Genomic DNA, 16,360 nt, shown 5'->3' with positions numbered 1-16,360 from the left:
GATGATGGTGGTGATAAGCAAGTGGAATGCACTGGTGAAAAAGGAAGAGCATGTAGAGACTACAAATGAGTTAAATAAATACGGTGAATAAAATACTACAATAATTTAAAGAATTTCATTCCTAAAAGAAAAGAAAGAATTTAAAGAACTCCTTTACTGATAGGCCTTTGCTAAATGTAAGCATATTTATAATAATGTGTATGTAATATACTATTAGATTTATGAAAGCTGTAAAAAAGATGCAAGGGAAAACTCTGCACAAACACTGATGTAAAGGGTATCGAATATTTCTCTTTTTTATATATATCTACTATATATATAAAAAGATGGCCCAAATTTGAAACGTTTTCATGTCACATTTTTTGTCTCCGGCTTACCAGCCCGGAACTCGGGGGATTGGGCACCATAGGTGCCAGAGCCCCAGCTAGTATATATATATATATATACATATATATATATATATACATATAAAAAGATAAGCCAAAATTTGAAACGTTTTTATGTCACTTTTTTGTCCGGCTTACCAGCCCGGAACTCAGGGGATTGGGTGCCATAGGCGCCAGAGCAACTGTAGTATATATATATATATATATATATATATATATATATATATACACATATAAAAAGATAAGCCAAAATTTGAAACATTTTTATGTCATGTTTTTTGTCTCCGGCTTACCAGCCCGGAACTCGGGGGTTGGGTGCCATAGGCGCTCAGCCAAGACACCTACGGCACCCAACACCCGTGTGCACCTACAGCACACACACACATAGGCCCCTGGTGCCAATGTGTGTGTGTATATATATAACACTCATGAAAGAAAAATACAATTAATATACTTGTAAGAAAAAATTTTAATAGTATATAAATTATTATTATTTACCTAACTGTAATAGCTGAAGTTCCTCCAAATCGGAAGAGGCACATAACTGATAAAAAATATGATAGTTTCGTTCTTCTGGAGCTTGAAAAACAACCCTTGACTTTTCTAGAAGATAGGTCCTCATGTTGGCACCCATAATATGAAATTTGTTATTGAAATCGATTTCAATATATTTTCCAAATCTTGAGCTATTATCATTCCTAGTTGTTTTGGCATTTCCAATAGCCTATTAAAATCATTTTGAAATATGAAAAGTTTACTTCAATAATATTGTAATCCTAAGTCTGATTAGTGTAATCAGTCTACTGTGGTTAAAGTGATTACATAAAAAAAGTCAACAAAAGTTAATATTGTATGTTCCAGTTTTTATGAAAATTTGTGAAACTGATCATACAATCTACATGATCAGTTTCACAAACTTAGCACTACTAAAAAGAAACTGTTATATGTTTAAAAAAATCCTATTATATTAAGTATAAAAAAATGTTTTCTAGCATATTCAAAAAGTATTTTATTTTCACATTAAATTAGTATAAATAATGCAGTAATAAATAATATGATTTTGCTGAATATAGAACAGGCATTATAATAGTCTCTTCCCTTTTCCATGATATGTTACAGAATTTTTTTTTTCATGTGCCTTCCAGGAACACCCACCACAGAACACACTGGAAGAAGGCCACTTTATTATGCTGCAGTAAGTACAAGTACAAAAGATTATTCCTTGAATCAGCCTCAGTCCTGAAAAACTTCCCGAACCTCAACAAATTTGGGAAGCTTATATTCTAAGATTGTCAGCCCAATAGCCTAGACAACCCAATTTAGCCCACCAGGGACCTTTATGACTCTAAGACCAACTTCAGTTTCCTTTCTTCAGCCTCATTTGCTTAGTATGAGTGCCTGCATGCACATATCATTATTTTGTGATCTCGAAAGATGGCAATGTAACATTGCCGAAATATAGGTAGTTATTAATTAAAGTTTTTAACTAATATTCTAGTATATGTTGTCATTTCCTGAAAATTAAGAGCTATAAACGTATAACCAACATACAAATTTATCTACAAACGTTTTTTTTTTTTCTGAGGGTATGCAATGGTACGCAGTACCGGCATCTTTATTCTTATGTTTTTAAAAATTTGCGATTTATTGACAGCAAAATGTAGTATAAATATTTCGGTAGATGATACTGTGTTCACGAATTGAATTTTCAGTTTTGATTACTCATAAGTTGGTACGCTGCTTTCCTGTTTCATAGGTTGGTATGCAACCATAAACAGGAAGTTGCGTTCACTTCCGATTGCTTCCAATATCAGTTTATCAGTTCTATATTCACTCTGCAACAGGCAGGTGTTCACATGAGTTTTGAATTAATCTAAGTTAAATCAGTGCAATCATTGTTCTTTAAGTAGTTACTTTATGCCAATGAGTAAAAAAAGGAAGGCTGAAGAAGCAAAAATTGTTGAATCTACTTGTGATCCTGTAAAACAGAAAACTAGCAGCGAAAATACACTTGGTGAGGAGGATCACGAAACAAAGACCAAAGATTCACATGGTCAAAAGGAAGCAGATTCTGATAATGACTGGTCTGAATGTCGGACACTTTTGAAATGACTTCTGTGAAAGAAACAAGTGGCTGTATGTCAAGAATAAAATGTTGGGCTGTAAAGTGTGTCGTGATGCCGGAAGTCTTGCCATCGATAAACACATGGGAACGAAAATTTCAGCGGAGTGGGCAAATGGTAAAATCAGTCATTTGGAGAATCTCGCAAACAACAGTTAATGTCATTAAGAAAAAAGATTTACGATCATAAGGAGAGTGAAGCACAAAGCATGCCAGAAAATAAAATCTGAAGCAAAAAACGAAACATTAGAGAAAGTTTTCCTAAATACTTTGTCTCATAATAAAGACATAACAGGAAAAGTGTTTCGAACCGCTTACAAAGTTGCGAGGAGAAATCAATCATTTAACAACTTTGAAGATGAAATAAATTGACAGGAACTTAATGGCCTAGACATGAGATATATTTTTCATTCTGCAAATGCTTGCATTAACATTGTGAGCCATATTGCAAATGAAATAAGAAAAACATTAATAGACAATATAGTTAACTCCAAGAACAAAATATTGTTACTTATTGATGAATAGACAACTGTGAGTAACACAACAACATTGATTGTTATTGTTCATGTAGTTCTTCCTGAACTTTCGGCTCCTGTGAGTCTTTTCCTAGATTTGATCAAATTATCAGATGGAACTGCTAGAGGAATTCTGAACTCTTTAATTAGTTATCTTGAGTGTTTAGGATTATCTGAAGATTACTTAAAGGAGTTTTTATTGTCTGTAACTTGTGATGGTGCAGCCATGTTGTTTGGTGTGAATAATGGTGTAAGGAGGCTAGCCATCACCTTGAATTGTCTGTTAGTGGCACAGCGAACAATGTGGCAGGAGTGAATCGCTTTAAGAGTTTCATGGACAAACTTTATATGACTTATCTTGCTTCACCTAAGAATGCTAGGGAACAACAGGAATGTGCAGCGACTCTAGAACTTCAACTTCTTAAAATTGGCAGAATTTTAAGCACGTGCTGGGTTGCATCTAGCTTTCGCACTGTTTCTGCAGTGTGGCAAGACTTTGAAGCCCTCGTCCATCACTTTCTGGAGGCAAAAGAAGATAGCAGAAGAAGCAAAACAGATCGCTTTCTTTATGAGGGCCTTTTAAGAAACATAATGCCATGCGAGTGTGTTCTTGATTTGGGCCTTAAGTGTGATGCTCTCCAAGAACTTAGTGAACTAAGTCTAGATTTACAAAAGAGAAATATTAACTTGTTTATATTTACAAGAGAGAAATATTAAATTTTTTTTGAAAAGTTGAACTCTTCAAAGAAAGAATTAAAAATCCTGGTCTGTACTACAGTATTTCTCTTCAAAGTCAGAAGAACATGAAGTTCGAAGGGATTGAGCGCCACAAAAATGAAAGACACAGTCCTGCAATAAGTTCATCTGCTTTCTGGAGAAATCAGATAAAAGTCTGAAAGAAATAGTTGGAAAGTGCTTGCTTGAAGGAGATGATGCTGATTTGTCTGAATGTGCTAACATTTTAGATTCCAAGTATTGGCCAGAAAATCTTGGGAAGCATCTGACATTTGGTGAAGCCGAAATTAAAAAGTAAGCATGCAAATTTCGCTTAAACGAAAGAGAAGCAGTTCATGGTTTCCGTGAATATCTTCAAGAAAATAAAGTCCCAGACATACTACTTCCTCTAAAGCACACTTTGGGCACAATTGCAATATCTTCCAGTGAATGTGAAAGGGGTTTCTCTCAGATGACTCTTATAGTAACTTCATCTAGGTCATCTCTGCTTGTATGGACAACTTCTGCACTGGTGTTCATCAGGATAGTAGGACCTCCTCTCACTCAGTTCAACCCTAGCAAATATGTGGACTCATGGCTGTTCCGAGGTCGTCATTCTGCAGTTGATACCAAAAGTAAGAAGCGATCTAGAGACGACAAGAGTATATCAGAGGATATGTTAAAAGTGTAGAAGTTGATGTAATAACATCTTCATAGTGAGTACCGACACTTTTTTTCCCAGAAAAAAAAGCATTGTCTACAAGTATTATCATTTCAGCCCTGTTTATTGTCTAACAGTTGGAAATGCTTTATTTGTATCTTCAAATGGAAAACTTTATTTCTATGCGCCCAAATTTGTTGAGGTTTGGGAAGTTTTTCAGGGCTGAGGCTGATTCAAGGAATAATCTTTTGTACTTGCTGCAGTGTAATAAAGTGGCTTTCTTCCAGTGTATTCTGTTGTGGGTGTCAATGATGGTCAGCAAATCTTGAGTGTCTGTATTGGTGGAACCAGATATGGTCCTTGTGTTCAGATATTTTGATATTGGCTGTCCTGCCTGTTCGCCATAGTAGGACAGTTTGCAAATGCAAGGGACCTGGTATACTCCAGGTAGGTCTAGGGGAAGTGGCTGGTCTTTGGTGGAGTGGATAAGAGATGCCAATTTCTTATGTAGTTTGTAACTAGTTGTGAAGTCATATTTTCTTAGGATTTTTGTTAGTTTTTCAGATGTACCCCAGATATATGGAATGGTCATAGAATTAGAGTAATCTCTGTTATGAGGAGGGGGGGGGGGGTTAACTGGTTTTAATATTTTTTGGACCTTTTGGGGGTTGTAGACATTGGCTAAGAAGGTGTTAACGATATGGTTAAGTTCAATAGTTAGCACACTGTTATCTGAACTGATTAATTTTGCCCTGTTATACAGGGTTTTTATAATGCCATATTGTTGGGAGGGGTGATCACTAGTGAATGTATCTACCTGTGTGTGTGTGTGTGTAGGATTTCTAAACAAAGAAAGCCAGGGAACCATCAGGATGGCATGTAATCAGTGTCTAGGAAAGGGAGACTGTTGTTGTTTCCCTTTTCCAAGATAAACTGGATCCAGGGGGGTGCCAATTGTTTAAGTGTGCTGAGAAATTGTGCAGTATATCCAGGCCATGCAGCCAAATAGCAAACACATCATCCACAACATCCGTAGTCAAACAGTGGCTTTATGTGGGGCAGAGCTTAAGGCTTTTTCTTCAAAGGTCTCCATAAAGAAGTTAGCCAGGGGTGGAGAGAGTGGAGAACCCATGGCTGTCCTCTCTATCTGTTTGTAGAATTTTCCTTGCCAAACAAAATAGCCTGAGTTCATGGTGAAATGAAATACGGCTGAGATATTGAGAGGTAATTTGGCTTGGATGAGGTATGTATCAGTGAGTGGAACATTGGTAAATGAGGAGGAGACATCAAAGTGACCATTATGTCAGTGTGTTGGAGTGAGAGGTTTTCTATACTGGCTTTAAAGTGGGCTGAATTTTTATGTGTGAAGGTGTGCATCACCAGTATACTGTATGAGCACATTGGCTAAATTGTATGTGGGGGAATCAATGCCATCCACAATGGGACATTTTGCTTATGGACTTTTGGTAGTCCATATATCTGGGGGGGGGGGGGTCATAGTGTTAAAAGTTTTAGTCTGTTAGTCACTTCCATAGGGCCAAGATGTAACCTTCTTAAAGAGCCTATGGAGTTGTTGAAAGTTTTTCGCTTGGTTATATTATAAATTAAAGATACCAAGAAATTATATACTTCTTTTAATCCATTATCCAAGTGTATATCAGGACTGGGGCAACTTGTGGCAAAGGTGGTATGACTTCAACATCATCTTGCCTTAGTATTCCATAATGTAAAGCACATGTATAATGCTATGCATTATGGGAAGGGTCAATACCAGACCAGTTTGGACCTTTATTGAGGTCTAATCAGTGGGAGCCAGACCCAGAGGTGAGATACCAAGGTTGAAGTAATACAGAAGTCATTTTTTCCTATATGAGTTGCCAAAAGATGTCACACCTTATTATTAAAATACTCTGGATTAGAGATAGATAGTTGTTCAAAGTTTTTCACTTGGTTATATATGCTTTGTTTGCTTACACTCGGATAATGGATTAAACCAAGTATATAATTTCTTGGTATCTTTAATTTATAATATAACAAAGTGAAAAACTTTCAACAACCATCTGTCTCTAATCTCTAGAGTATTTTAATAATAAGGTGCGACACCTTTTGGCAACTCATATAGGAAAATATGATTTTTGCATTACTTCAACCTTGGTATCTCACCTCCGCGTCTGGCTCCCACTGATGAGACCTCAATAAAGATCGAAACCGGTCTGGGTAGTGACCCTTCCCATAATGCATAGCCATTATACATGTCCACAAGGAGATGTGTTTTGCATTATGGGATACTAAGGCAAGTGATGTGAAGTCATACCACCCTTTGCCATGAGTTTCCCAATCCTGAAAGATTCTTCAGGAGCAAACTTTGTTTGCTTACACTTGGATAATGGATTAAACCAAATATATAATTTCTTGGTATCTTTCATTTATGAGTCTATAGAGTGTTCTGATTAGGAAGATGGTGGGATCATATTTTATAGAATCTACTGATTAAAGTTTTTAATTAATATTCTAGTATAGGTTGTCACTTCCTGAAAAATTAAAAGAAAATATAATACATCAGAAGACTTCCCAGCAGCTAGCATATTCTTAAATATACTTTATGTAGAGCAGAAATAGTGAGGTATTATAAAGGCTGTGTTCTCTGTATGAGAAAATTCTACCATTCAGACAAAAGAGCACCTGTAAGAATCCACCATCTTCCATTCATGCCCCTATAGTTCACTACTATGCCAGCAACCATGAAAAACAATATAAATAATTATAACTCTCCACTTAAGAATAAATCTCCAGCGAAAAACAGACACCCACTAAAAACATTCTTCCACTTGCTTCGCACACAAAAATAATATATCTACCAATTAGTCACCCAAATGTACAATGAAGCAGTAAAAGGGTGGTCTGAAACGTTCTTGGCATAACAATGAAAAAACAAACTTATAATTTCAAAATTATTTTTATTTTTCAACATAATCTCCCTTAAGACATTTATTCCAGTGCTATTATCCCAGCCCGGTAGTGGTTCTCAGTAAGATCTGCAAAATACCCCTCTACAGCTGCAATCACCTCTTGATTCGAAGAAAAACGCTGACCAGTGAGGAAGAGTTTTAGTTTTGGGAAGAGATAGAAGTCAGAGGGAGTCAAATCTGGGGAATAGGGTGGATGTTCCAACAATTCACAGTGCAGATCCCTTAATTTTCCCATTGCCAAAACACCTTTGTGGGCAGGTGCATTATCCTGATGAAAGATGATTTTTTTCTTCTGCAAACCGGTTCTTTTCTCACAAATTTTTTCGTTTAGTTTAGTTAAAAGACAGGAATAATATTCCCCAATTACTGTTTTATCCTTTTCAAGATAATTAATAAACAAAATGCCTTTAGAATCGCAAAACACAGATGCCATGATCTTTCCTGCTGATGGAACTGACTTTGTCTTCGTTGGCACTGAACAACCAGCTTCAGTCATTGTTTTGACTGCTGTTTGGATTCTGGTGTGTAATGGTGAATCCAAGTCTCATCCATAGTAATAAATTGATGCACAAAATCAGTTTTATTCTTGTTAAAATGCTCCAAACACTGTTCAAAGATTTTCATGCGAGTGTGTTTTTAATCTGCTGTGAGCAAGCATGCCACCCATCTTGCGCAAAGCAATTCTTCATGCAAAATATATCCTACATGTTCTTTTAAAATGCCTATAGTCTCAGCAATTTCATGCACTATGAAATGTAGGATATATTCTACATTTCAAATTTAACATTCCTAGTGTTGTTATACTTTTTGGACGTCCTTCACGTGGATCATCTTCAAGGCTGGTACGGCCACGTTTAAACTCGGCAACCCATTTCTTAATTGTTGAAAACAAAGGAGAAGAGTACCCATAAACTTTTATCAACTTCAAATGAATTTCTTTTGGCATTAAGCCTTCTTTTACAAAGAATTTTATAACTGCACGATACTCAATTTTATCCATTTCAAAGGATACAGACAACACTTTTGCTTCGGACAGCTGTATAAAACAAACTACTTGATAGGATGATTTGCAATTTCACATGGATGCTTATGATAGATGTACCAACTTAGAAAAAAAAAATCTTGCTGATAGTGTTGCCATCTATGGTCAAGGACAAGAACTTTTCAGACTACACTCATATATATTGCTTTACAATCCTATACTGTAGCATTTCTATAGACTCAGTTGGAGGATAAATCAAGGTATATGATGCATATAATAACGTACTACAAACTGTTCATTTATCCAAGATTTACCTAACAGAATGCCAGACAATCATCACCCTCCAAAATGCTCATATTTTCATTTCTACAGTAGTACTCCTTGAAAACGTACTATAGTTAACAAGCTTTCCATCTGACATGGCAATGACTGACAGATATAATTTCTACTCATTCTTTCCTTTATTAGACTGTTTCTTATTCTCCCAATCTAAAATGTTTTGGTTCAAATGGTATATCAACATTTCTACTCAAAGCTGGGCTGCAGAACTAACACTCTTCTTATAACCCACTCTCACAGGGACTAATTTTTCATCAAATAAAGAAATGCAGACAATCTTGTACAGTGACACTATTTATTATCAATAACTGAACATGGAACCATTTCTTTTGTGTAATTGTTTTTAGGTGACAGATGAATTTCATTCCTAAGTGTGAAATCACTGGCCCACTTATTGGAGGCTTGCAGTGGTTTGAAAACATTCCATGTTTGGTCTCTAGAGCAGAATTTCTGGACTATGTAAAAAATAAATTACAAAATTACAAAATATATAATAAAATTGATAAAAAGGGGAAATAAAATCCTTAGCCCAACCACAGTACAAATGTACTAGAAGTTTAATAATAATCTTTCATGGGTGGAAACCACATAAACAATAAAATAAATAAAAATAAAACCTTCTACCTTACAAAGAAACTTGCAATTCTAAAATCAAAAATTAAACTTTTTTGAGCCACTGCAGGCCTTTAATTAATGGTCATAGAGCAGGCAATCTATCACCTAAAAATCATATATATTATGGAGAACTCATCCATGAGAGGTTGGTCAATCTATAGTATATATACGTTAATGAGCAAGAAAGAATTTGTTCACATTTGACTAAGTGTAGATTGTATGCCTCAAGAAACACATAAGGTGGGAAACTGTTCCAGATGGCAACAGCAGAAGGGATGAATGAAGAGGGAAAAATTTTTTTTCTGTGGATTTCTGTGGAATTGAAAAATAAAGAAGTGTAGATTAGCTGCATGTTTGACTGATTTGATAGAGTGGGAGATTTATTCATGCCAATTCTAATGAATAATGAGTGACCATAAAAGTATTTATAGAAGATGCAAGCAGCAGAAACCACAAACCTATGTTGTAGTTGAGTGAAATGTATTAGTGAGAGAAGATTCATTAATCAATCTAATTGTTCTTTTCTATAAATAATCTAGTATTTTTGGGGAGTTCTTAAGGGCACCACCACATGTCTGAGAGAGCAATATTCAATAGCTGGATGGATTTGTGATTTGTACAAAAGTTAGAAGCTGTTTGGAGGTAAACTAACAACACTCAATTAAACCTACTTTTCTGTATACAGAGGAGACAATATTTATAATATGCTTGTGCCATGAGAGATTTGGGGTCAAAGTAATTCCAGGAAGATAAATCTTATCTTGAATAGAGATTTGGGTGTTGTCAAAAGTAAAGCTGAAGAAAAAGTGCTGTTTTGTGTGTGTGTATGTGTGTGTCGGGAAAGCAATAAGGCAAAAGTCATGTTACTGGAATTGACATGTTATCCAAACTGAACTGATGAATGTTTTGGAGATTAGAATTTAGGATAGTAGAAGTTAAGGTTCTAAAGGTTTTGGTGATTTGTGCATTGCAAGGTCTGTCAAAAGAAAATGAGTGCTATGTACACTGTATGAGTGAAACTGTAGTTAGCATGGAGATCACTGATATATAAAAGGACGAGAGTGGGCAAAAGAACAGAGCCTTGGGAGACTGCAGCATTAACTGCACAGTTAAAAGATAAGTAACCATACTCCATCACATGAAGTGTGCATCCAATCAGAAAGCATGCAACAGGGGGGGGGGGGGGTCAGAGAGAGAGAGAGAGCTGAACAAATAATAGTTTTACTTAATAGACCTTTGACCCAGTCAAACGTTTTGGAGTTATCAAGGCTGGCGGTTAGTATCTGGTGTTTATCTAGAAATGGATGACAGAAGCAATTCCCTGCTGAGTAACAGTGATGGGATCCATATGGCAGGTCATTTATTAGTTGAGGACCTGCAAGGCAGTGTATAAGTTGAGTGATAGTTCTTATATTGCATATTATATTCCTATATACTATACTGTTTATATATTATATTATATACAATATTATATATATTGTACATCATGTTATATTCCTATTCACTACTTTTGAGAGAATTAAAGCAAGAGAAATTGGATGGTAATTTGAAGGCAAGATTTGTCACCCTTCTTAGGAATAATAGGCTAATATGTGGGCTAATTTCCAGACTGCAGGATTGATAATAGCAAAATAAGAGCATAAAAAGCCAACTCAACTCTGGTGCAAACCTTTAGAACAACTGGAGGAATGCCATTAGGACCAAGACACTTTTCTTGGCAACCAATGTGGACAAGATGTTTTGATCTCTTTCTGGTGAGAGGTCAGACAGGACTCTGAGTGTTCAGTGTCTGGAATATTTTGGAACATTTACCAAGATCCTGAGAAAAGAAAAAATAAGAAAGGTCTTATTATGTTAATATCTTCCAACTGTTTCAGAATATATATAATAAAGGAATCTGATATAACAGAGCTACAGAGGATTTGTGAGAAAAGTTATTACCATTTAGTTTTGAGATGAATAAAAATTATTATGATACTGAAAAGAGAACCGTATAACAGCATTTTTGAAATAATTCAATTCAAGCAGCTAACTAATATTATTCCATAAAAAGAAGTGTGTGTGAAAACAAGGCCCAAACCTTACAACCCAAACAGCAAAATCTGAAGAAAAGATTTGAGCTGAGGAAGCATCAAATTGATGGTGGATTCAAGAAGTTAGAGAGGAAAAGAAGAAATCATATAAGAAGTTCTTTGAAATTACAAAGAACTACAGAGTAAAACATATAAGAAAGCCAAGTTATGCATAAAAAGTAGCTAAACAAGCATCATGGGAAAACTTGGGAAAGAATGCAAGAGATAAAGAAGTATAAATATCAAAACTTAGCAATGACAATTAGGATAATTATATGTCTGAAGTAATTAGTGTAAACAATTATTACCTGAGAAAAGCAGTGATATAACAGTAGGAGAAAACATCCAGGAGAAAAGTGGTGATGAGTACATTTCAGTATTAATGATAAGAAAACAGCTGTTAGAAATTTGGAATGTTGAAAGGCAGCTGGAATAGATGACAGTGGATCAGAAATGCACAAGTATAGAGTGGATATAAAGCTTTACAGTGGATACATAGCATATTTCAGAAGATCTGTCAGATGATCAATATAGGTAGGTAATATCAGAGCTAAGCTCTGATATTACCTACCTATAAAAATAGAAATGAGCATTAAAGGAATTTTCTCTGTGAATGTTCCAAGTAAGATTTAAACATTCATACCTGTGAAGAGACTATGAAAAACTCTGAAAAAAAAAAAACTTAGAAAAGAACAACTGCAGTTGACAAATAGGAGATGTCAGGGTTAGATATTTGCTTTAAGATAAATTCAGTTGTGGTCTCCACAAGTTTTCACTAGAGAGCCAAAAATGAATACAGTGAAGTAAACATGAAATGTAACAAGGATCTAAAAATTCTGTAGGTATGGAAAAGACATATAAGGTTAAAAAAGAAAAAAAGAAAAAAAAACCCTCTTTAAAATAGATTATTATAAAATGTGAATTTAAGTTGACAGTTGTTAATGTCAGCAGTTAGAACTAAAAGATGTATAGAAATGATTCCATGTAAAATTAAGTGTAAGAGAAGAGTCCACAGACTATCTATATTGTTATTTGACATTTTTAAGTATCTCATTATGAAGGAAAGTGGCAATAAGCCTGAATGATATCAATTGGATATATTAAACTCAGACTTACTAAAGAAAACTACAGAATAGCATTGAGTCTATGAAGCATCAGGTAGAAATTTTGGTAGTCTGTTATGGTGAGAGCTGAGTCAGCAGTAAAACACTTGACCAAAGACTAGAGACCACAGATATGAGAGTCCTGAGAAAGATTAGAGGCTTGAACAGATGACATCAATGGCAATATCATATTAAAAACGAGGATATTAGGAAAGAACTTGACATTGTCGGCATCCAGGAATGCATTAGCAGAGCTAATCTCAGGTGGTATGGTCACTTAAACAGAATGGGAGAGGAAAGATTAGCAAAACAAGTGTTCTCTGCCAGGTTGGCAGTAAAACGACCCAGAGGAAGACCAAGATATAGGTGGATTGATACAGTACAATGTGCCTTAGACGATAGAACAATGATAATATTGGAGTCTTGACAAGTAGCAGACTGATTTGAAGGAAAATTGTAGATAGGAAGTTAGTAATGATGTAAACTTTTCATGTAGTACAATCATATCCTGTATATCCCTTGAGGGTATATGTCAGGAATTTGATGATGTTTTCATAATTGAGATAAAGTATTTTAATAACAAGATGTATTACCTTGTTATTAAAAATAAAGATTAAACAAGGTGATACTCTGCATCAGTCACTTTTTTACTGCTTGTATATGGAAAACATTTGACTTCTGCATTAATCAACCTTGGTATCATCCTGGGTCAAGCTCCTATTGATGATGTTTTAATAACTTTGTCTTTGGGCTTGCTTTCCTGGGAGTAGAGCAGTTCTGCTTGCTGGCAGCTTTTTGCCTATCACTGAGTGGAGCTACTGGTGATTATCCAATCCCGAAGCAAATGAAGTCAGGACTGATGAATTTAGTAGTGATCCTTTTGGGTCACTCAGTGAAATTTAGAGCATCTTGTAGATGACTCAGTTCTTAACACATTAACAGTACCTCAATAAAGGTCAAAACCAGCCTGGGTAGCAATCTTCCCTTAATAGACAATATTATGCTTGTCCAAAGGAAGCGTGCTTTGCATTATGAGATAATAAGACAACTGATGTGAAATCATCAGCATCCATATACAAGCAGTATAGTTATGAAGAGTATACTTTATATACTTTGGTTGCATAAACATGGAAATATCAATATTAATATAATTCAATATTATATTAATATTCAACAAACTGAATATTATGTTCAGTTGTTTGCTGATGATGCAAAACTGGAGATGACAATAGTTGATAAAAGTGATATAGATATACTGCAAGATGATTTAAATAAATTAGCATTGTGAGCAAAGGATAATTATCAATTTAATGTTGCAATATGTAAGGTTATGTTTGGGTTGAAAAGGTTGTATGCTGTGTATCACACTGATGGTACCAAGTTGCATAAAACTGTTAAGATTAGGGAATAATGATGGACAGAGAAGAAGTTCAGAGGGCATATTAATGTTATTTTAATTGGTTAAAAAAAATGCTCAAAGGATCACTCGAATGCAGAAAAACAAACTAATAAGTAAAGATAGGGGAGTTATTATCCCTCTTTACAAGGATATGATTTGCCTGCATATTGACTACTGTGCACAAATTTGGTCACTGGGGTTTCTTAGGGATCAAGCAGTAAAGAAGATTCAGAGACAATTGATCAAGCTAGTGAAGAGTCTGTGGAATGCTCCTATGATGACAGGCTGAAGATGTGTGGATTACAAAGTTTGACTGATAGGCAGAAAACAGGGGTTGTGACAGAAAATTTCATCATCATCAAATTGCTGCCATGTACCCTCAAGGGGTGTACAGGATATGATAGTACTACATGAAAAATTTACATCACTACTAACTCCCTATCTACAATTTTCCCCCAAATCAGTCTGTTACATTATCAGAGCTTATATTTCTATCATCTAAGGCACTTTGTACCGTATCAATCCATCTATATCTTGGTCTTCCTCTGGATCGTTTTCCTAATAACCTAGCAGAGAACACTTGTTTTGCTAATCTTTCATCGCCCATTCTGATTAAGTGACCATACCACCTGAGATTAGCTCTGCTAACGCATTCCTGGATGCTGACAATGTCAAGTTCTTTCCTAATATAATCGTTTTTAATATGATATTGCCATTGATGCCATCTGTTTATGCCTCTAATCTTTCTCAGGACTCTCGTATCTGTGGTCTCCAGTCTTTGGTCAAGTGTTTTACTTCTGACCCAGCTCTCAGATCCATAAATTAAAACTGGTTTGAACACTGTCTTGTATACAGCTAATTTAGTGTCTGACTAATTTCTCTCTTATTCCATATGAATTTATTCAATTGACTTCCTACCACACCAGCTTTGTTGATTCTGTTGTCTATTTCCATATTTAATTTACCATCTTCATTAAAAATCGTGCCTAAGTAGCTGAAATGTTTTACTTGTTCCACAAGTTCTCCGTTCACAACACAGTTGACATTTTCAACGATTCTGCCTATTTTCATTGTCTTTGTCTTTTTATTGCTGACCTTCATACCATATCTATTACAACAGTTATTCAATTTAATCATGGAATCTTGCAGACTTGTAGCAGATTTATTTAGAAGTATAACATCGTCTGCATAAAGCAAAAAGCTGACATTAACATCTCCAATTTTGATATCAGGTTTAATGCTACTTTCCTTCATAATATGATCCATATTGATAATGAATAACAGAGGAGATAATATACATCCTTGTCTCACACCAGATTTAACATTAAACCATCTTGCTGTACTTCCTTCAATCCTAACTGCTGGTTTACAACTCAAATAAAGGCTAAGTATTGCTTGATATAATGCCCCACTGACACCATATAACTGTAGCGTATTGAATAGCTTCTCTCTTGGCACCTTGTCATATGCCTTTTACAGATCGACAAAACTTAAATATAGATCTTTGTTATATTCCCATGCTTTCTCAACTATCTGTCGTAAAGTGAAGATGATCTGATCCTGACAGCCTCTATATGACCTGAATCCAGCTTGTTCTTCACCAAGCTTTTCTTCCACAATTCTTCTTAACCGTTTCTCAAATATACTAGCATAAATCTTACCATGAACACTCAGTAGGGAAATACCTCTGTAATTCTCACATTCAGTTTTATTTCCCTTTTTTATATATGGGTACTATGAGAGCTCTACTCCAATCATCGGGAATTCGTCCCTTTGTCCACACCTTCCGAAATATGCAATGCAGCCACTGTAAGACTTTTATACCACCATACGTAAGCATTTCTGGTTGAATATCATCTACTCCTGCTGCCTTTCCACATTTCAAGCCTTTGATGGCTTTTTCTACTTCAAATATAGATATGTATTTCTGACTGTATGCCTGGTCAGTGTTTTTTACCACTGTGTTATCACCGCTTGTTTCATTTAGCAATTTTTTGAAGTAATTACTCCATACTCCAAGGATATCTTTTTTCTCCTGTTTTCATGTCACCTTTATCATCTCTAATTCCTTTTACAGCACTCTTTCCTCCATTTCTGAGCTTCTTCAACAACCTCCAGAATATTTTGCCACCTTCTTGATATTTATTTTCTATGTTCTTGCCAAAGTCCTCCCATGACTTTTATTTAGCTAGTTAGTCTAGTTTAGACAGAAAATTTTATTATTATTATTACATGACATCTCCAGGGAGTCCAACGACTCATCGAGAGGGCACCTACTCTACAACTCTGTCTCTGCCACTCAATTTCCCAACTACAATGAACCGTAACTATAATCATCATCTACATCAGCACCATCTGCCGCTCACCACCACCACTAGTATTTTCACACACAATCACAAACATCCATTCAAACCAGCAGCTTTTTTGGCTGAAGAGCAGATATGCTAACCACTTGGCTAACCAGGAAATTTTTTAATATATGA

General features: G+C 35.4%; 1 protein-coding gene across 2 annotated transcripts in view; it reads right to left on the bottom strand.

Moving 5' to 3' along the window:
* Positions 1-16,360, bottom strand: part of didum (dilute class unconventional myosin) — a 696,374-nt gene that overhangs the window by 590,986 nt on the left and 89,028 nt on the right. For both annotated transcript variants that reach the window (XM_090402302.1, XM_090402303.1), the window contains exon 7: positions 885-1,110. In XM_090402302.1, coding sequence (XP_090258428.1) covers positions 885-1,110 — 226 coding nt within the window. The remainder of the gene's footprint in view (positions 1-884; positions 1,111-16,360) is intronic.

This window comes from Typopeltis vanoorti, chromosome 13 (genome assembly GCF_054136105.1).
Source record: "Typopeltis vanoorti isolate ZY-2024b chromosome 13, IOZ_Tvanoo_1.0, whole genome shotgun sequence".
NCBI lineage: Eukaryota > Metazoa > Arthropoda > Arachnida > Uropygi > Thelyphonidae > Typopeltis > Typopeltis vanoorti.
Note: the sequence above shows the minus strand (reverse complement) of the source record. Positions and strands in the feature narration are given on the sequence as shown.